General features: G+C 39.8%; 1 protein-coding gene across 2 annotated transcripts in view; it reads left to right on the forward strand.

Moving 5' to 3' along the window:
* Positions 1–23,285, forward strand: part of STAG1 (stromal antigen 1) — a 417,686-nt gene that overhangs the window by 129,429 nt on the left and 264,972 nt on the right. For both annotated transcript variants that reach the window (XM_003265265.4, XM_030816776.1), the window contains exons 3-4: positions 307–409; positions 18,938–19,102. In XM_003265265.4, the coding sequence (XP_003265313.1) occupies positions 307–409; positions 18,938–19,102 (268 nt within the window). The remainder of the gene's footprint in view (positions 1–306; positions 410–18,937; positions 19,103–23,285) is intronic.

The raw sequence follows: 23,285 nt of genomic DNA on the forward strand, positions 1-23,285 counted from the left end.
CATATTTTTATACTGAAGAATTAGTCTTTTGCAGTTATATTTTGCATTTATTTTTGTATAGCAGCTATCATTTCCACAGTCATTTCTTCCTCTTCATTTCCCTCTTTATTTGGGGGATTCGTTTCACTCACTGTTATGTGGAATTAGGAAGGGAGGATAACATTTTTAGTTTGCTAGAGAGTTTCTCTGAAAGTAGAAGTATAAACCACTTCTAATCAGCCATATAGCAGGAGGTAAGGAAAGTATTGAAACAGAAATGCATTATACTTATTAATTTGTTCGCTAAAATAATATAACATTTTCTAGGGATTCAACTAATGAAACTACTGCCCATTCCGATGCTGGCAGCGAGCTTGAAGAAACAGAGGTCAAAGGAAAAAGAAAAAGGGGTCGTCCTGGCCGGCCTCCAGTATGTATTATGCTTGTCTTCTTTGTTCCTTTAATAGTGACTGTGTTAATGAGTTGCTGTGAGTTGTTAATTCTAGTGCTAGTATGGTTAATACTTAAAAAATTCAGTGACACAATAGAGATTGGAAACTTTTTTTCACATAAATTGTCTTGGCAGTGATCAGAAAAAGGAGATGATTGTAGTATGATTTTGTTGCCCTCCTTCTCTTTGTAAATAAATGGTAGTCCATGTGAAGGCATAGAGAAGGTCACTAACAATGAATGAGGTTTAGTTAGTTAAGACTTCTGCTTTTCAGATGCAACTCTGATTTCTTATGAGCTCCCAAGTACTGTTTTGGAGTTTGGGGTCAGTCTCAGAGTATATTCTCATTGATAACCTGATTGGGAAGTTTAGAAGAGCTCTAGATAATCCTACTTTGAGAGATAGCTTAATGTATTGTAAGAGCATCAGTCATAATTTAAGCATGCATAAACCCTATAGAAGATACTGTTATCTGCTTGTCAAGGGGTTAAGGGTTATAATGTTCTGTTTGCTTTTACGATGTGATTTGCTATTAGTAATTTTTTTCTATTTTACGAAAATTCTTCTAATGGAAACTCTTAGCCTCCTTTTAATAGGAGACATCATATAATGAACCCCCCCATATAGCCATTACCCAGATTTAGCAGTTTTCGAATCATGACCAATCCTGTTTCATTTCGTCACCCCTCCTCCTTTTTTTCCCATCCTATGTTATTTTTAAGGCCATTCTAGACATCATTCCATCTGTAAATATTTTAGTGTGTATTGCTAAAAATAAGGGCCTGTTTCTCCACCCCCCCCACCCCCCCCAAGATGGAGTCTCACTCTGTTGCCCAGGCTGGAGTGCAGTGGCACGATCTTGGCTCACTGCAACCTCCACCTCCTGGGTTCAGCGATTCTCCTGCCTCATCCTCCTGAGTAGCTGGGATTATAGGCACTCACCATCATGCCCAGCTAATTTTTTCTATTTTTTTTTCTTTTTTTTTAGTAGAGATGGGGTTTCATCATGTTGGCCAGGCTGGTCTCGAACTCCTGACCTCAGGTGATCCACCCGCCTCAGCCTCTCAAAGTGCTGGGATTACAGGCCTGAGGCACCGCGGCCCTCTTTTTTTTTTTTTTTTTTTTACACCACCACAATATCATTGTGAAGTCCCAGTATAAAATATTTTATTAATATCACCAAATAGCCAGTTTTATAGTTTGTAATCATCTTATGAACATTTAAAATCTAGTTTGGTGATTAGAGTCATGACACAGGAATGATCCACCCCCTGCAATTGATGGTTATGTTGGTTAACCAGTTATTGTCTATATGTCTTTTATAGTGAGTTACACAACAAGAGTGGTTTTTTGATATAGTTAAGTCATTTTTCCCTCTTGTTTGCTAGAATTTTTAATTAATTACTCCTCCAGGCCAACCTTAAAATAAAAAACAAGATGAAAGACTTCTTGTATTTTGCTATACACTTGCTTTTATCCTCTACTTTTATTTAAACGAAAAAAATAATGGGGGAAGACATGCAGTATAGTAACTTTTTGTATTAATTCTTCATTTGTAGAAGTATTTGGTGGTACAGTATTCCTTACAAACACATTTTGGGAAAAGTGAAGGAGTTTTGCACTTGGAAGCTGGTGACTATTCTAGTTCCCATTACTACCATGTGATTTTTCTGAGACCATAGGCAAGTTTCATTGCTATCCTGGCAATCTCAAGATAACTGCAAAATTGGAAATAAGACTAGATTTGCTTAAAGGTAGGAGAATGAATTGCCCACATGTTTGCTTACTTGAATTTGTTCTCCCCAACTTGAAATTCTTCACTTACAGGATTCAGATTAAGTACTGTCTCCTTAAAGAAACTTTTTTATTTTTCCTAAAGAGAATTTACCGCCCCTTCAGCAGGCTATTGTATTATTCCTTAGAACATGTTTAAGTTTTATGTGTGTACAGCTGAATCCTTGTAATGTTGTGCTTTTTTTTTTTTTTTTTTCTTTTTTTTTTGAGATGGAATCTTACTCTGTCGCCCAGGCTGGAGTGCAGTGGCATGATCTTGGCTCACTGCAACCTCCGCCTCCTGGGTTCAAGTGATTCTCCTGCCTCAGCCTCCTGAGTAGCTGGGACTACAGGCGTGCGCCACCATGCCCAGCTAATTTTTTGTATTTTATAGTGGAGACGGGGTTTCACCAATGTTGTGCTTTTTTGATGAAAAGAAGTCTGTGTACCCAAATGCTTAACCCTTTTGTGGTAGGAAATATTTGATTTTTACTGAAGTTACTACTACGTAATCTAGTAAGTAAATAGTGCATGTTCATGCCATATTTACAGTATTGAAAAAATATCAACCAGTATAAGAAAGTAGCATTCTAGAAATTTGTTTTATTTATATTTCAGTCTATACATTCACACAAATTAGTTCACATGGCTGCCTGTACTTCCACCTAACTCAATCAGGCCCATTTCTTGATTGTGCCAACAATGTAACATAAACAACTTCCTGAATTTCTACTTTGAGCTTTGTTTTGGCTTTTTATGTTATTTAATCCTCACACTAGTGTTATGAAATAGGTCTTACATGCAGTTTACAGAGTAGAATATGAAGTTAAAAAGTGGTAATTTGCCTAAGGTCACACAGCAAGTAAATGGGAAAGCTAGGATTTGAATTTATATGCTAATTCCCACACTGTTTCTCTTAAGGAAGCCAGAATGCCAAGCTGTTAATTAATCTTGAGAGTTATAATTGTCAGAATGATCAGATTGGAGTCCTGCCTCAGGTACCTGTTATGAAGAAATATTGGACATTTTCTATCAACTAGCTGCATTTTGAACAATAAGTCAAGTTTTAACTGATAGCATTCTTTGTTTAGCTGTAGCAATACTATTCATCACTTTTTTTTGTAAGTTTAATCCTTTTAAAATTTATTACTTTTAAAGGGCATTTCTTGTATCTTTGGTTTTCATTTAGCCAGTCAAAAACAATTAATATAAGGAGTTTCTATTACAGGCAGTATTGTTTTCTTTACTTTTATTTTATGTTTTATTTTATTTTTCTTTTGAGACAGGATCTCACTCTGTCACCCAGACTGGAGTGCAGTGGCGCAACTGTGGCTTACTGCATCCTCAAACTCCTGGGCTCAAACAGTTCTCCCACCTCCTCAGCCTCCTGAATAGCTGGGACTACAGGTGCATGCCACCACGCATGGCTGATTTATTTTTGTGTGAAGATGGGGTCTCACTGTGTTGTCCAGGCTGGTCTTAAACTCCTGGGCTCAACTGATCGTCCCACCTCAGCCTCCCAAAGTGCTGCAACATCTGCCTCCCGAGTTCAAGCAATTCTCCCACCTCAGCCTTCCAAGTAGCTGGGATTACAGGCATGCACCACCACGCCTGGCTAATCTTTGTATTTTTAGTAGAGACAGGGTTTCACCATGTTGGCCAGGCTGGTCTTGAACTCCTGACCTGAAGTGAACTGCCAACCTCAGCCTCACAAAGTATTGGGATTACAGGCGTGAGTCACCGCACCAGGCCTAAAGATGTGTTTAACATTGCAAATTGCCACCTCTACCCAATATGACTTAACTGTTTTCCCCTTCCGCTAACGTAACATACGTTTTACTTACTTGCTTATTGTCTCTCTCCTCCAGCTGGAATGTAAGTTGTGTGAAGGCAGGAATTTTTATCTAGTGTGTCTTCTGCTGCTTTCTAGTGTCTGACCTGCAGTAAGTGTTTAGTAAATGTTTAATGAATGAATGGTGTTTTAATTTTGTTACATAAGCACTGCCCCACCCCCTGCCCTTTGGTGTTTAAAAAATTTTTCATTTTGAAATAATTTCCAACACAGAAGGATTCTAAGAATTCTATGAAGAATTGTCAGCTGTCCTTCATGCATATTGTCCTAATGTTAGCATTTTACTACATTTGCTTTATCATATTCCCACTCTTTCCTTTTCTCTGTCTTCTCTCTATATATGTACACACATATACACATGTAAATATGGATTTTTTATGGCATATGCAGAGATAAGTATTTTGGTATCTTAGTTTTGAACTGTTTTGGAGTAAGTTGCAGACGTGATGTTACTTTTTTTTTTTAAATTCAGTATTGTTTCGTAAAATACCTCTTCGCAGCACTTTATTTCTAATACTTTAGTATTTCTTTGCAGTCAAGGACATTTTTTCTTACATAACCACAGTACAGTTATGAAAATAATATTGATATAATAATGATATCTATACATCTCATTTACATTTTGCCAGTTGTCATAATCTAATCCCTTAAAGAAAAGAAAAACTATTCTTTTCCTGAATAAGGGTCTAGTCCAGGATTTTATGTTGCTTGTAGTTGTCATGTAAATCAGCACCTCTCTAACCTTAACCCCTCTTTAGTCTCTCATGTTTTGTTAAGGATTTTTTTTCTCTTAGTGAGAACCAGCACTTCTATATTCTTAACATTATATAACTTTCATATTTGCATAGGCTGAGTAGGAGAGGTAAATAATGTTGTATATAAAGTTTCAGTGCTGCAAAAGAAATAGCACTTGAATATGAAATTTTCTTTTAATTCTCAGCAAGGCAAGGTACTTCTATAGAAGGGTGCGCCCTTACAGATGGAACAATGGTGAGTGCACACTTGAACAAGGGAGGGGAAGGGGTTCTTATCCCTGACGCATGTGGCGCCTGCTGCTGTGTCATTCCCTTATTGGCTAGTGTTAGACCACACAGGCTAAACTAATTCCGACTGGCTAATTTAAAGAGTGACGGGGGTGAGTGGTTTGGCGGGAAAAATGGTTATGACAGAGCAGGTGATCGACAATGAGTCAGGGTGGAGCAGGTGATTGAAATGAGTCAGGGTGGAGCAGGTAATTGAAAAAGGTTGCTTTATGAGGAAGTTAAGTTTAAAAGTAGAAGGCAAAGAATTGAACATACTTTTCTTTGAAAAGAAATTTAGAACTCATATCTAACAGTAAAAAGATACAGTTTTTATTTTTAAATGTCTGTTCATACATAAGATGGAGAATGCACAACAAACGATTAATAATGAATACCAGAAGGGTAAGTTAACGGGTCACTTATAAAAATTGGATCTTTTAAATTATTTGGTAGTTTAATGTAGACTTTTTGGAATTTCATGATATTCAAATTCCAAAGTTTTTTTTTTCTTTTAAATACCAAAAATTTTATTTGCCCACCCTCTTGGTTTAGCATTATAAACCAAATCAATCTCTTTTTGACCCAGCATTGTGATAGGAACCACCATGTTACAATGTGGTGGCAGATGTCTGCTAGATTTTAGGTTTTTCTGGCTCCTCTCAACCTCTGACTGTCACTTCTTTTGTCCTTTCTTGGTTGTCCTTTAACAATCTATTATAACTCCTGTAAAATAGAGAGTAAAAGTACCAACCCCATTGTTAGGAGGTTTTATGAGGACTAAGCTAGGACTAAGTCAATCTTTCAGGAACATTCAGACTCCAGTGGTTCCTTCTTGATCTTCAGTATAGCTCCTTCTCATCTGTAATGGGCTGAAGAACCATTGAGCTGATAAACCAGGCACATGGGTATAAGTCCATAGGCCAGGTGAAGGCCTAGATATAAAATATATGGACTTTGTGACGACCACTACCAACATCCAGCCTAAAGAAGGACTGACTTAGCATTTCCAACACCACTGATCTCATGGTTCCCTGTAGATGTCTCCCTTGTACCTCCATTATGACCAGAGCTTGAGGAAGGGCCTCTCACTTTCCCCTGCTACACTTGGAATAGTATGAGGGACTCAGCAGAGGCTGGAAACTGAATGACCAGGCCCAGGGAGTTAATGTGGGACACTGACAAACCAATTGCAGAGTTGGTGCCATGTTGAGCATTTATGTTAAAAATTCTTAACTATTCTAAACCATGCTGACATGAAGTGTTTTGCAAATAAGTTTTGCTGTATAGCCATTGTTTTTTTTAATCCTAAATTTCTAAAAGTGAAGTTTGTTAGTATATGCTGTTTGTTTTGAAAGCTTTTGACATATATTATTGCCTTTCACACAGCAAAATACATGGGTATAAGGTATGTTACTGCTTATAATGGTTAAGTCTTTTCTAATTTTTAAGTGGTGAAAGTTTAAATCAATACTTTGTATATTGTTCATTATTTGTGAATAAAGGTGGTATGATCACAGCTCACCACAGACTCGATTTCCCAGGCTCAAGTGATTCTCCCACCTCAGCCTTTGGAGTGGGACTACAGGCATGCATCACCACACCGGCTAAGTTTTTGTAGAGGCAAGGTTTCATCATGTTGCCCAGGCTGGTCTCAAACTCCTCGGCTCAAGCAATCTGCCCAGTAGGACTCCTAAAGTGCTGGATTACAGGCATGAGGCACTGTGCCCATCCTATTTATAATTTTCTGTACTACCTTTTCTATTTTTATTTTTTCTAAGAAACAAAGATCTCTATAAAATAATTTTTTGGAGCTTAAATGTGCACTCTTTTGTAATCACTTTAGGAAGTGTATTAGTTGGACTTCTTTTTAAGCTTTGTTGTTTTCTTAATTTTTCATTTAGAATTTTCTTCTGCTGACTAGACTAGTTTTTAGTTCTGACTTCCTTAATTATGTTGAAGACTACCACAGTTCCAAGAACACAGAATTAAAACCTGAGTCATTGTTATATTTCCTCATCTCCAAGTCTCTTGTCCTGTCTCCTTTATCTATTGAAATTTCAGGTCTGATGACTTTTTTTTTTGAGACACAGTCTCACTCTGTCGCCCAGGCTGGAGTGCAGTGGCGCAATCTCGGCTCACTGCAAGTTCCGCCTCCCAGGTTCATGCCATTCTCCTGCCTCAGCCTCCCGAGTAGCTGGGACGACAGGTGCCCACCACCGTGCCTGGCTACTTTTTTTGTATTTTTAGTAGAGACGGGGTTTCACTGTGTTAGCCAGGATGGTCTTGATCTCCTGACCTCGTGATCCACCCGCCTTGGCCTCCCAAAGTGCTGGGATTACAGGCTTGAGCCACCGCGCCCAGTGTCTGATGACTTTTATTTTATAATCTCACTGTCTTCCACATCTGTCCTTTATTTTACATTTCCCAAGTTTGTATCTTTAGGGCTGACTTTATTGGTAGCTGTACTATTAGCTTCCTACCTTTGGTCTTTGTCTTTTTCTATTTCATCCTTTTTAATAGTGCCGGGTGGGAATATGTTTTTTCTTTTTTTTTTTTTGATTTGGAGTCTTGCTCTGTCGCCCAGGCTGGAGTGTAGTGGACATGATCTTGGCTCACTGCAAGCTCCGCCTCCCGGGTTCACACCATTCCCCTGCCTCAGCCGCTAATTTTTTGTATTTTTAGTAGAGATGGGGTTTCACCGTGTTAGCCAGGATGGTCTCAATCTCCTGACCTCATGATCTGCCTGCCTCGGCCTCCCAAAGTGCTGAGATTACAGGCGTGAGCCACTGGCCGGCCAGGAATGTTTTTTCTTATTCAAAAAGCAGGCAGTGCCCCCCACTCTTCTTTTTTTTCTTTTGGATAAAGTCTTGTTGTCACCCAGGCTGGAGTGCAGTGGCACGATCTCAGCTCACAGGCAATGCCGTTTTATGAAAAAGTGGGGGGTATTTTCAACCCACCTAATATCACACCTAATATTTTATTGTATTTCCCTGTTCACAACTTTTTAGTCAGGTATCTGTCTCTTGTTTTTTCATGTATGACTTTTGCTCTCCCACATTCACACCATTGCTCATTGTGTTTTTTCGTTCTGGAACCCTTGTTTTCTAAATTCTACATATGCTAATCTTACTAATACTAATTCTTACTAATTTTATGAGTCCATTAAGTCCCACCTTGCAGCATAATTTTTTTGTGAAACTTTTCCTGCTTCTCGGTACTAAAAATAATCTTTCTCTTAGAAGGTTTTTTAGCACTTACCATAAACCAAAATTCCATGAAAAGTATTTTTATATACTATAGTTTAGTATTTTATATTGCAGGTATTTGTGTTTATCTCTTTATCTTTTAATTGTGTATGTATAAAATTCTTGCATTATGCAATCCCAAAAAAAGTTAATGTATATTATTTGTGGTACGGTGTGGATTATTTAACATTCACAGCTCATTATGCCAGATAAGGCACAAAGGTTAAAGAATGTTTTTGTATCTTTGTTTCTTAAAACTTCTAGGAAAGTCATTGCACATTCATACTGCAACTTAACCTATTCTAGAGCTTTGGAATAGGGTATTTGGGATAAGTTATTTTCCTACACAGCAGGGCTAATTTGTGTATTTAAAACACTTTACTAAAAATGTAGATACACATTTAAATTGAAGAGTACACAGTCGTCCTAAAGATTGCTGTAAATTCTGAGATTAGATTGCATCATTTTTGTATAGGAACAGTGAAGGTTAATGACTTCCTATGTATATGTAACATATTTTCCATGAAATTCATTACTTACTGTGTTGCTGCAGGCTTTCTTTCAGGTATTTCAGGTTTGCTTTCCTACACATACTCATTAAAAGATTTTAAAATCACTGTGTCCCTTGAATTACCTGCAGTAATGAACTCTAATTTCTGTATTAATAACCCTATGGACCATAGATATTTCACTTGTACTGTTGTTTATGGGATATAAAGCATTAGTGTTCCTTCATCACTACCAGTTGACAAGATTGTATTAGGATGTTGAAAATACATCTTAAATAATATAAGTTCTTTTTTATTTTATTTGTTTATTTTTTGAGGCAGAGTCTTTCTCTGTTGCCCATGCTGGAGTGCAGTGGCACAGTCTTGGCTCGCTGCAACCTCCACCTCCCGGGTTCAAGCAATTCTCTTGCCTTAGCCTCCTGAGTAGCTAGGACTACAGGCGCATACCACCATGCCTGGCTCATTTTTTGTATTTTTAGTGGAGATGGGGTTTCACCGTGTTGGCCAGGCCGGTCTCAAACTCCTGACCTCAGCTAATCCATCCGCATCAGCCTCCCAAAGTGCTGAGATTACAGGCATGAGCCACGACGCCCAGCCAGTATAAGTTCTTTGAAAGCCATGTTTGGGGATAGTGGTTACCATGTTGGACAGTGCACATATGAAGAATCAGTCTGGGTCCAGTCTGGTGAGAGACTCATTGCCAATAATTCAAATGGAGAAAACTAAATGTAAAGAATTAATTGGCCAGGCACAGTGGTGCACACCTATAATCCTAACACTTTGGGAAGCCAAGGCGGGGCCGATCACTTGAGTCCAGGAGTTCGAGACCAGCCTGGCCAAAATGGTGAAACCCCATCTCTACTAAAAATAAAAAAATTACCTGGGTGTGGTGGCACACACCTGTAATCCCATCTCCTTGGGAGCCTGAGGCACGAGAATCACCTGAACCTGGGAGGCAGAGGTTGCAGTGAGCTGAGATTGCATCATTACATTCTAGTCTGGGTGACAGAGTAAGACTCTGTCTTAAAAAATAATTATTAACTATTTAAAGGCTTCAAATCATTTGTCATTTGGGAACTGCAAATCAAGACAACAATGAGATCCTACTATATACCTATTAGAATGGCTGAAATTTAAACATCTGAGAATATCAGTTTCCTGGGAGGTATGTGATGCAACAGAAACTCTAATTTCTTTTTTTTTTTTTTTTTTTTTTTTTTGGAGATGGAGTCTCACTCTGTTGCCCAGGCTGGAGTGCAGTGGCATGATCGTGGCTCACTGCAAGCTCTGCCTCCTGGGTTCACGCCATTCTCCTGCCTCAGCCTCCCGAGTAGCTGGGACTACAGGCACCCACCACCACACCCAGCTAATTTTTTTTGTATTTTTAGTAAGGGACGGAGTTTCACTTTGTTAGCCAGGATGGTCTGAATCTCCTGACCTCGTGATCCGCCTGCCTTGGCCTCCCAAAGTGCAGGGATTACAGGTGTGAGCCACCGCTCCCGGCCCAGAAACTTTCGTTTCTTGCTGGTAGAAATGCAAAATGGTACAGCCACTTTGAAAGACAGTTTGGCAATTTCATACAAAGCTAAACATAGTCTTACTCAAAGTTCCAGCAGTTATACCCCTAGGTATATACATAGCTGATTTTAAAAATTAAGTACACAGGAAAACCTGCTTGTGAATGTTTTTTATTTGTAATTGCCTAATAGTGGTGACCCAGATGCCCATTATTTGGTAAATGGCTAACAAAATGTGATACATCTATAGAATGGAATGCTATTCAACAGTTTTTTTGAATGACCTATTTGGCCCCTAAAAGACATGGATGAATGTTTTTGTTTGTTTTAAGACAGGGTCTTGCTCTGTTGTTCAGGCTGGAGGGAGTGCAGTGGAACATTCATGGCTCAGTGCAGCCTCAGGCTCCTAGGCTCAAGCCATCCTCCTGCATAGCTGGAGCTACAGGCACATGCCACCATGTCCAGCTAACTTTTTTGTTCTTTTTTTTTTTAAATCCTTTATCTTTAGATAGTTTTTCTTTTTTCTTTTTATTTCTTGTTAATTGATAAATTTTTTTATTTTTTATTTTTTTTTAGAGAAGGGGTCTTGCTTTGTTTCCCAGGCTGGTCTTGAACTCTTGGCCTCAGCAATCCTTCCATCTCATGCTCTCAATGTATGGGGATTAGAGGCATGAGCCACCGTGCCCAGCCAGACATGGATCTTAATTGCATATTATTAAAGTGAAAGATGTTAGTCTGAAAGGCCTACATGTTGTTAGACTCCAGTTACAAGTTGAGCAACACTAATCGAAAAATCTGAAATCTGAAATGCTCTGAAGCTCGAAACTTTCTGAATCTCAACATATAGCCACATAAAAAATTCCACACATAGACCGGGCACAGTAGCTCATGCCTGTAATCCCAGCACTTTGGGAGGCCGAGGCGGGCAGATCACGAGGTCAGGAGATCGAGACCATCCTGGGTAACATGGTGAAACCCCGTCTCTACTAAAAATACAAAAATTAGCTGGGTGTGGTGGTGGGCACCTGTAGTCCTAGCTACTCGGGAGGCTGAGGCAGGAGAATGGCGTGAACCCGGGAGGCGGAGCTTGCGGTGAGCCGAGATCGTGCCACTGTGCTTCGGCCTGGGCGAAAGAGCGAGACTCCGTCTACAAAAAAAAAAAATTCCACACATAACCTTATGTGACGGGTCACAGTTAAAACCAAGATCAAGGCGAGATGCAGTGGCTTACCCCTGTAAATCCCAGCATTTTGAGAGGTGAGGCAGGCAGATATCTTGAGCTTAGGAGTTCGAGACCAGCCTGGGCAACATAACAAAACCGGTCTCTACCAAAAAAAAAAAAAAAAAAAAAAAAAAGCTGGGTGTGCTGGCTAGTGCTTATAGTCCCAGCTACTTAGGTGGCTTAGGCTGGAGGATTGCTTAAGCTTGTAAGGGGAGGTTGCAGTGAGCTGTGATTGTGCCACTCTACTCCAGCCTGGGTGACAGAGTAAGACTGTGTCTCAAAAAAAAAAAAAAGAAAAAGTAAAAAGGTCAAAACTTTGTTTCATGCACAAAATTATTAAAAATATTATGGCCAGGCATGGTGGCTTACACCTGTAATCCCAGCACTTCGGGAGGCTGAGGTGGGTGGATCACCTGAGGTCGGGAGTTCGAGACCAGCCTGACCAACATGGAGAAACCTCATCTCTACTAAAAACACAAAATTAGCCTGGCATGGTGGCGCATGCTTTTAATCCCAGCTACTTGGGAGTCTGAGGCAGGAGAATCGCTCGAACCCAGGAGGCGGAGGTTGCAGTGAGCCTAGATTGCGCTGTTGCAATCCAGCCTTGGGGACAAGAGCGAAACTCTGTCTCAAAGAAAAAGAAAATTATGTAAAATTCCTTTCAGGCTATGTGTGTAAGGTATATATGAAACAAACGAGTTTCATGTTTAGACTTGAGTTCCATCCCCAAGATATCTCATTATGTATGTGCAAATATTCTAAAATTTGAAAAAACTGGAAGTCTGACACACTTCTTGTTCCAAACATTTCAGATAATGGGTACTCAACCCATATATTAATATGTGGAAAAAAGGAAACTATGATGATGATTAAAAAAGTAAAAACTAGTGGTTTCCTGAGAAGGAGAAGAGAAAGGGTTGAATGGGCAATACACAGGATTTTTAAAGTAAACTATTCTCCATGATAACCGTTAATTGTGCATACACAACACCAAGCATTTGTCAAAACCCTTAGAACTTCACAGAACAAAGAGTGAATGTGCTTTTTTCTTTCATAATTGAGATTTTGTTGGTTATGTTGGGGATTAGTACACAGACATTTCAGTTTGTGTGCAATTCTTAACATACATACTGAAAACCGAAAAAAAAAGTTTTCACAAGGTCAGGAGATCGAGACCATCCTGGCTAACATGGTGAAACCCAGTCTCTACTAAAAATACAAAAAAAATTAGCCGGGCGAGGTGGCGGGCGCGTGTAGTCCCAGCTACTCGGGAGGCTGAGGCAGGAGAATGGCGTGAACCCCGGGGGGGCGGAGCCTGCAGTGAGCCGAGATTGTGCCACCGCACTCCAGCCTGGGCGACAGCGAGACTCTGTCTCAAAAAAAAAAAAAAAAGAAAAAAAAAGTTTGTAATTCTTTTTTAAAGTTATTCCAGTGACTTTCCAGCTTAAAATTTGGAGGCAAATTTTCCTTGAGGCTATCAAGTACCAGTATCTTCACATGTTGATAAGCTGTTAAATACACTTCTCCAATTCATTTAAAAGCATATACACAGCATACTCAAATTTTCAGTCTTTCACAGCACATTAGCAAAGTTACTGGGAAAACAGGAATACCACAACCAAAGATGTTAGAGTGCACACAATTCTGACAGGGAGAGCCATGATCAAGGAGTTTTTTTTTTGTTTGTTTTTGTTTTTTAGAAAATCCTGCTAAAGGCCAGGTGCAGTGGCTCACGCCTGTAATCCCAGCACTTTGGGAGGCTAAGGTGGGTGGATCACAAGGTCAGGAATTTGAGACCAGCCTGGCCAATATGGTGAAATCCCATCTCTACTAAGAATACAAAGATTAACTGGGAGTGGTGGTGGGCACCTGTAGTCCCAGCTATTCGGGAGGCTGAGGCAGGAGAATCGTTTGAACCTGGGAGGTGGAGGTTGCAGTGAGCTGAGATTGCACCACTGTACTCCAGCCTGGGCGACAGACGAGACTCCGTCTCAAAAAAAGAAAAAAATGGGGAAGAAAATTGTGCTATTAAGAAACACGGAATAGAAATAATTTAAAATATCCAAGACATTAAAATGCAAAAAATTTTTTTTTAATTCAGGACTATAACTCCATGTTGCCATTTTATATGCTTTGTATTTTAGGATATGAAAAGTAACCCCCATCTATGGAATGTTAAGCTGACACCCAAGACAGTCAAAGCCTCTGACAATTCAGTATCCCACAATATTTTCTGGTTGTACCAAAAAATAACCAGTGAATGATTTCATCTCTTAAAAACAAAAAGCATTTACACTTTAAAAATGGGTTGTGGGTGGGATTCCCTTCTTCTTAAAAATGTTTCTAGATCTACTAAAAAACTTGCATTTATACAATAGTTGATAAAAATATTCCTCTGGATTCTACTAGAATAGAAGGACCACTGCTAATAGTATATGATATTAATCAGACTTGGCTTCTTTTTCTCCGGCTTCACCGGAAGCTGGACTCTTCTTGGTTTTGCTTTGTCCATTTTCTGCAGGTAAATCTATAGTTTTTTGGTTAGCGGCATCAGCCTCTTCTCTTTGCTCCCCTTTTCCCTTTTCTTTATACCCTTTACATGTATATACCCTTTACATGTATATATATACACGTGTATATATAAATATATATACAACTATATATACATATATACATATATATTTCTATATATGTATGTATACATATATGTGTATATATAAAAGCTAATTTTTGTAATTTTTTGTCTAGACAGGGTTTTGCCATGTTTCCCAGGCTGGTCTTGAACCCCTGGGCTCAAGTGATCTGCCTGCTTTGACCTCTTAGAGTGCTGGCATTACAGGTGTGAGCCACTGTACCTGGCCCTGTTTGTACTTTCCTGCTGCCTTTCTTTGACTTCATTTCCACTTTTCAGGAGCAGGTTTAGCTGACAACCATGCCTGTCTCCTCTTTGACTCTTCACTTTGACTTCCACTTCTGCTTAGCTGACTTTCCTCTTGGGCATCATTGCAGTGGGGAGAGTACATACTGGGTGCTAGTGGGCCATGGTGCACAGAGAGCCTTAGTGAGCTGGGCTGCCTGTTCACTGCCGCTCCTTCAACTGCCTGAGCTACTGATACCCGCTCAAAGAGTGACTTCGTTGCATGTAACATATGGGAGGTGTATTTTATGTTTTGTCCACAGAAGAACCTAGAAGCAAAGGTACTCTAGTAGCAACAAGCAAAACATAGTGTGCAGTTCTTTTTTTTTTTTTTGAGATACGGTCTCGCTGTCATCCAGGAGTACAGTGCTACAATCACGGCTCACTGGAGACTCGACCTCCCCGGCTCAATCGATTCTCCCACTTCAGCCTGCCGAGCAGCTGGGACTACAGGCACACACTACTGCCCTAGCTAACTTTGTAGAGATGGGCTTTTGCCATGTTGCTCAGGCTGGTCTGGAACTCCTGGGATCAAGGCATCCTCCCCACCTTGTCTACCCGTGTGCTGGTATTACCAGTGTGCAGTTCTTTTTTTTTTGAGGTGGAGTCTTGCTCTGTTGCCCAGGCTGGAGTACAATGGTGCAATTTCAGCTCACTGCAACCCCTCTCTGCCTCCTAGGTTCAAGCAATTCTCCCACCTCAGCCTCCCGAGTAGCTGGGATTACAGGCATGCGCCACCACACCTGGATAGTTTTTGTATTTGTAGTAGAGACGGGGTTTTGCCATGTTGGTCAGGCTGGTCTAGAACTCCTTACCTCAGGTGATCTGCCCGCCTTGGCCTCCCAAAGTGCTGGGATTACAGGCATGAGCCATTGTGCCCGGCCAACCAGTGTGCAATTCTTATTCTCTGATACCATTTTCCAATAAAAGGAACCCAGTCTCTTTCTTGTATTGGTTGATTCTAGAACTGGGGCAAGGATATACAAGGTGAACCTGGAGCATCTTGTGCCAATAAGTAGCCAAGTGCTAAAAAAGAAATGAAAAACCACACAGAGTGATGTGATTATGTCATAAGGACTTGGGAGCTAACTAAAAGAGCTCCCATTGGCCAAAGCTGAAACAATTTGAGCAACAAAGTAAAATAGTATTGAATTACGTCGGACACGGTGGCTCACGCCTGTAATCCTAGCACTTTGGGGGACAGAGGCGGGTGGATCACTTGAGATCAGGAGTTCAAGACCAGCCTGGCCAACATGGTGAAACCCCATCTCTACTAAATATACAAAAATTAGTTGGGTGTGGTGGCACATACCTGTAATCCCAGCTACTCAGGAGGCTGAGGCAGAAGAGTCGCTTGAACCCAGGAGGCAGAGGTTGCAGTGAGCAAAGATCGCACCACTGCACTCCAGCCTGGGCAACAAAGAGAGAATCTGTCTCCAAAAACAAAACAAAACAAAACAGTATTGAATTAGAACCCCAAGTATAAAATAAATGATGAGTGTATACTGATATAAATGATTGAATAAATGGTTGAGAATAGACAAATCTTCCATGTGAGAGAATTATAATTTGTGTAAATACCTCCTCAAGGAAGTGGAGTGGAACTTCCTACCCCTTAAATGTGGGCTATACCTAGTGACTTTCTTCTGAAGGGTACACTATGGAAAGAGTAAGAAAAGTACGGAGGTGAAACCTGACAAAACACTACGTCAGCCAAGTGATTTAGGTCAACATGAACATTGATTAATTATGTTGATAGTATGTACTCTTGATATGAGGTGATAAAAATGGCATGTTACCAGCTGGGCATGGTGGCCCAAGCCTATAATCCCAGCACTTTGGGAGGCTGAGGTGGGTGGATCACGAGGTCAGGAGATAGAGACCATCCTGCCTAACACAGTGAAACCACATCTCTACTAAAAATACAAAAAAAAGTTAGCTGAGGTGGTGGCACACACCTGTAGTTTCAGCTACTCGGGAGGCTGAGGCAGGAGAATCACTTGAACCCAGGAGATGGAGGTTGTAGTGAGCTGAGATCGCGCCATTGCACATTAGCCTGGGCAACAAGTTAACTTCGTCTGAAAAAAAAAAAAAATGGCATGTTACCTCTCCTTTCTTCTCAAATCCCATAATCCCTTGTCTAGGTATGACAAAAACATCAGACAAATTCCAGTGAGGAACCTATTAGAAAATGCCTGATCAGTATTTCTCAGATACTGATGGTCATATTTCTCAAATACTGGTGGTCATCAAAAACCAGGAGAATCTGAGAAACTGTCACAGCCAAAAGGAGCTTAGGAAGACATGGTGACTGAATGTAATATGGTATCCTGGATGGACTCCTAGACCAGAAGGTCATTAGGCAAGAAGTAAGAAAAATCAGGCCGCTCTTGGTGGCTGATGCCTGTCATTGTAGCAGTTTGGGAGGCGAGATGGGTGGATCACTTGAGGTCAGGAGTTCAAGACCAGCGTGGCCAACATGGCGAAACCTTGTCTGTACTAAAAGTACAAAAATGAGCTGGGTGTGATGACAGGCGCCTATGATCATAGCTACTCTAGAGGCTGAGGCAGGAGAATCACTCGAACTTGGGTGATTTCCTGAGGCTGAGGCAGGAGAATCACTCACTTGAACCGCGGAGGTTGCAGTGAGTCGAGATTGTGTCACTGCACTCCAGCCTGGGCAACAGCAAGACTCCCTCTCAAAAAAAAAAAAAAAAAAAAAAAAAAAAAAATTCAAAGAAAGTATGGGCTTTTGTTAGTGTATCAGTATTGGTTTATTGTAACAAATGTACCATACTAATGTAAGATGTCAATTATAGGAATAACTATATGTAAAGTATTTAGGAATTTTCTGTACTATCTTCAACTTTTTTTTTTTTGTAAATCTGAAAGTTCTAAAAAAAGTTTATTTAAAAATTAAGCAACAAACTCTATATATTAATCCACACATAGAAATGGTTAGAGGGCCATTAACTACCAACAGAAGTGAAAAGAGGACTATACTGTCAGAAACACAGTAAAAGCAAATGCAGGGAACAGGTACTATAATAAGGAAAAGAAGCCCCTCCAAGCTATGCCTTGTAGTGTTCCTCTAGTACCTTCCTTTTACAAAGCCTAATACTGCAGCAGATGGCAAAAGATAAATGTTTACAGGGTCCAGCTTCAGTGTCAAAAAGCAGGGCAAATTTATTTCAATTTATTGTCTCTCATTGGAGACACTTATCTCATTGGAGATGAGAGACCATAAATTGATAAGTGAAACAGGCATATAATGGGAATGAATTAAATTACTCAGTAGAGAGCATAAGGATTGAGAAGAAAAGATACTTAGGGGAGACCTCTAGGTAATACTAACAGGTAAGAAATACAGGGAGGGGAAATATAACTGAAAGGAAAGGAAAAAAGTCATGTCTGTTAAGAGAGTTTCAAGAAATGTCTATTGCATTTAGCAACGTTGGTGTCACTGGTGAGTTTGGTGAAGTAGCAACTGTAGAATGAGTTTGTATGTGAATGAATGAATGAATGAAATTAACAGGAGTAGATACAGTGACTGCCAACAATTTTTTCAAATGATCCTCGGCCCTAAAGGTGACATAGAGATAAGATTATAGCAAGTATTAACTTTTTAAAATAAAGTTGGGGGGAGGGGATGCTATGTTAATTAAAGAATGTAAACTCCATCAGGGCAAGAATGTTTGTCTGTTTTGTTTATTGCTGTATTGCCAGTACCTGAAATAGTTCCAGATATGTTCAGCATATTTGTTGCATGACTAAGAAATACTTGAGCATTTCAGTAGAGGTAGAAGTTGAATATATGGCATTTCCCAGAAATGTTTTCTGTACAAGATTTCTGAGGAAGTAGGAGAGTATCAGTGAATGTATGCAGAAGGAAATGTCAAGAAGAGGCAAGGTTAAAATATTCAACATTGGCATTATTATTGTACAACACACTAAAGCAATTTTTAAAACATCATCTAGGTGTGGTGGCCCATGCTCTTAATTCCAGCATTTTTAAAGGCCAAGGTAGGCGAATCATTTGAGGTCAGGAGTACGAGACCAGCCTGGTCAACATGGTGAAACTCCTTCTCTATTGAAAATACAAAAATTAACTGGGCGTGGTGGTGGGGTCTGTAATCTCAGCTACTCGGGAAGCTGAGGCAGGAGAATCGCTTGAACCTGGGAGGAGGATGCTGCAGTGAGCTAAGAGAGTGCCACTGTACTCCATCCTGGGCTACAGAGCAAGACTGTGTCTCAAAAAACAAAAGAAAGTTACCTTCATACCTTTTATATATAAACTTATGTTTTGCTCTTTGCACTTTTTTGAATCACTGAGAAGAAATTTTAAAGTTTCTTTTGGTTAGGGATTGTATTTCTTCTATAGTAGTGATCATTTTATATAAAGCAAAGTAAACATAAATCGAATGGAATCTTTTTTTTATCTTTTTTTCAGTCTACAAATAAGAAACCTCGAAAATCTCCAGGTGAGAAGAGCAGAATTGAAGCTGGAATTAGAGGAGCAGGCCGTGGAAGAGCTAATGGACACCCTCAACAGAATGGGGAAGGGGAGCCTGTCACATTATTTGAGGTGGTGAAACTGGGGAAAAGTGCAATGCAGGTAAATTTTAAGTTTTTATTTCATGTATAAAGCAATACAGTTAATAACTTGGGTGGAATCAGTTAGTGTATATATTGGTACTTTATATACTTCTGTTGATTATGTAAGCAACCTTTCAGTTTATCCTGAAAGGTTTTTATTTTGCTTTGTTTTGCAAAGAGTGTCAGGAATGGCTGTTTAATAGTAAGATGTACTTTTGTTTAAATTGTTCTAAGTAAAAAGGTCTACTAGAAGCTGCCCAAGAGAATTTTTGTTGTCTTGATATTTTTTTTTTGGAATCTGATTTAGTATAAGTAACACATGTGTCTTTCAGAGTATTTGAAAGAAGAAAGGATATAAAAAAGAATTCTGAAGTAGTGAATTAGGAATAACCAGAATTACATCATTTGTAACTTTCTTTCTTTCTTTTTTTTTTTTTTTGAGACGGAGTCTGGCTGTGTCGCCTGGCCTGGAGTGCAGTGGCGTGATCTCGGCTCACTTCAAGCTCCGCCTCCCGAGTTCACGCCATTCTCCTGTCTCAGCCTCTCGAGTAGCTGGGACTACAGGTGCCTGCTACCATGCCCGGCTAAGTTTTTGTATTTTTTTTAGTAGAGATGGGGTTTCACCGTGTTACCCAGGATGATCTCGATCTCCTGACCTCGTGATCCACCTGCCTTGGCCTCCCAAAGTGCTGGGATTACAGGTGTGAGCCACCATGCCCGGCCATAACTTTCTTACTCTTTTATCTCTTCTCATTTAGTCTGTAAATACTAAGTATTCTGCAGGAGCACCATTCTCACTAATGCATTATAAGGATAAGCCATAGTTATTTTTCTTTAGTGTGTATATTTTTATCACTATCATTGAATGTGTTTATTATTTATGTTTGTCTCTACATTTTTAAAAATTTTTAAATGCTAGAGGTGGAATTATTTGGCTAAAGGATATTTTTAAACTGTGAAATATATAAATACTATGTTTCTCTCCCGTAAATTGTACTGTTTCACCTTTCATGAGAAGTGTACAGGAGAATTGCTTGAACACAGGAGGTGGAGGTTGCAGTGAGCCGAGATTGTGCCACTGCACTCCAGCCTGGGGTACAGAGCCAGACTCCATCTCAAAAAAAAAAAAAAAATTAGGTAATTGTGAAACGGAATTACTATTAGAACTAAAACAGACAACTTTTCATTAGTATACTTTCTATTTTTTTTTTTTACCTGTATTTCTTTTTGAAGCCCTTAAGGGTGTTTAGTGTTTCTTTCTTTTTATGTATGTTACCAGATTGATGTGTTGTGTTCAAGAGTCTTGGAATTTGTGTGGGCAGAGAAGGAGGTGGAATAGTGGGATGATGCTAAATGGTGAAACATGTATTGAAGTTCCAGTTACCCAAAGCAATGGATGACAATATTTAAATTATATAAGTTTAATATAAAAATAGATTTGTGACCTTTTGCCATTAAGCTTGATAATTTATTCATTATACTTTTGTTTTTGAGACAGAGTCTTGCTCCGTTGCCCAGGTTGGAGTGCAGTGGCACCATCTTGTCTCACTGCAACCTCCACCTCCCGGGTTCAAGGGATTCTTGTGCCTCAGCCTCCTGAATAGCTGGGATTACAGGTGTGTGCCAGCACTCCCAGCTAATTTTTGTATTTTTAGTAGAGATGGAGTTTCACCATGTTGGCCAGGCTGGTCTGAAACTCCTGACTTCAAGTGATGCACCCACCTCTGCCTTCCAAAGTGCTGGGATTACAGGCCTGAGTCACCATGCCTGGCCTAATTATACTTTAATAGAAGAATTGTTAAGCTACGGAAGCATTAATTTTAAAGACCTTTTCTATTGCTTCCCACCTTTAGGTAGAAATACAAGCAGAAAAATGACAGAAATGTATTTTTATGTAAAATTTTGATAATTGCATTTCAGATATTTTGCTTCTCTCTCTTTTTTTCTTTTTTTGTTTGAGATGGAGTGTCTCTCTATCACCGGGCTGGAGTGCAGTGGCATGATCCCGGCTCACTGCAACCTCCACCTCTCAGGTTCAAGCAATTCTCCTGCCTCAAATTCCCAAGTGGCTGGGACTACAGGTGCACACCACCATGCCCAGCTAATTTTTGTATTTTTAGTAGAGACAGGGTTTTACCACGTTGGCCAGGATGGTCTCAATCTTCTGACCTCGTGATCCACCTACCTCGGTCTCCCAAAGTGCTGGGATTATAGACATGAGCCACTGCGCCCGGCCTTGCTTCCTTTTTTTTAAATGTAAGCCTTTATTTTATCAGATATTTATGTAAAAATAATTTTCATGCATATTGTATTAAAGCATAATGCCAGTCCTTATTTTTAATATTAACAATCTCTTATTGTCATCTATATTTGAAATAAAACATTGACCAATAGAAGTGTTTTCAGTTTTAATTCATGGTATTCTACTCTTCATATTTCTCTTTTCTAATTACACTCTTATGCTGTGTCTCTTCTGCTGAAACTTTTTTTTTTTTTTGGAGAATGAGTCTCTATCAGCCAGGCTGAAGTACAGTGGACGATCTCAGCTCACTGCAACTTCTGCCCCACAGGTTCAAGTGATTCTCCTGCCTCAGCTTCCCGAGTAGCTGGGGTTACAGGTGCCTGCCACCATGTCTGGCTAATTTTTTTGTTTGTTTGTTTGTTTATTTGTTTGTTTTGTATTTTTAGTAGAGATGGGCTTTCACCATGTTGGCCAGGCTGCTCTCAAACTCCTGACCTCAAGTGATCTGCCCACCTCACCCTCCCAAAGTGCTGGGATTACAGGCATGAGCCACCGCTCCCAGCTGTCTTCAGCTGAAACTTTTTGTTTCTCATTTTCTGAAAGATAATGATCAGTAGTCAGGACTCTGGTACCTTCCATAATTTGGTTTTAACCCACCTTTCAACTTCTTACTGTTTCTCTCTTAAAATCTGCTTCATGTTATTTTTACTTTACTGTAATTTTAATTATTAATATTTTTTTACTGGCTATATTTAAAATAATTTATAAACTTTTGTAATTTTTTTATGTGGCAGTCTGTCGGGCACATTTTTTTCTATGAATTTACCTTCTGATTTTTATTATTTTTGTAGTACTTCCTAAAATAGTTGGGTCATGGTTTATTTAACTAGATTTTATTTGAACTGTTTCCAGTTTTATTGTATTAAAAATAGTACTTCTTTAGGCTGGGTGTGGTGGCTCATGTCTGTAATCTCAGCACTTTGGGAGGCTGAGGCAGGTGGATCACTTGAGGTCAGGAGTTTGAGACCAGTCTGGCCAACATGGTGAAACACTGTCTCTACTAAAAATACAAAAATTAGCTGCATGTGGTGGTGTGCTCCTGTAATCCCAGCTACTCAGGAGGCTGAAGCGGGAGAACTGCTTGAACTCAGGAGGCGGAGGTCACAGTGAGCCAAGATTGCGCCACTGTACTCCAGCCTTGGTGACAGAGCGAGACTTCGTCTCAAAAACAACAACAATAACAAAAAAAAAAAAAACAACAAGAAAAAATAAAGGGCACAGCTGTGCGTGGTTGCTCACGCCTGTAATCCCAGCACTTTGGGAGGCCCAGGCGGGCAGATCAGAAGGTCAGGAGTTTGAGACCAGCCTGGCCAATATGGTGAAACCCTGTCTCTACTAAAAATACAAAAAAATTAGCTGGGCATGGTTGCGCAAGCCTGTAATCCCAGCTACTCAGGAGGCTGAGGCAGGAGAATTGCTTGAACCCGGGAGGTGGAGGTTGTAGTGAGCCAAGATTGTGCCACTACATGCCAGCCTGGGTGACAGAATGAGACTCCGTCTCAAAAATAAAAAATAAAGAGCAAGATAATACAAGCAGACATCAGTGATTTAGAAACAAAGTAGGTATTTCTGTGGTTTATATGGAAGAAAACTACAAAGTGATGGACAGGATTGGGTTTAGGGCAGAGAAGCATATACTTATAGCCAGGAGTTTGGTTGTTGAGTGTTAAAGTGCTTCATGAAGAATAGGAGAATCGAATTGGGCTTATTACATGAAGCCAAGGCCTAATGTGAATCTCCCCGTTTGTAAAGCAGGCTGAAGGAAAGTGCCAATAACTACTGCATAGGCTTATGTTTAGAGTAATCATGTATCTCAAGTTACCCTTGAGACGCCCAGTTTGTGCTTATTGTCCATGTATTTATTAATATTCAGAAGGGTAGTAGTTTGCATGGCAATTTA

This window comes from Nomascus leucogenys, chromosome 8, assembly GCF_006542625.1.
Source record: "Nomascus leucogenys isolate Asia chromosome 8, Asia_NLE_v1, whole genome shotgun sequence".
In the NCBI taxonomy this organism is placed as follows: domain Eukaryota; kingdom Metazoa; phylum Chordata; class Mammalia; order Primates; family Hylobatidae; genus Nomascus; species Nomascus leucogenys.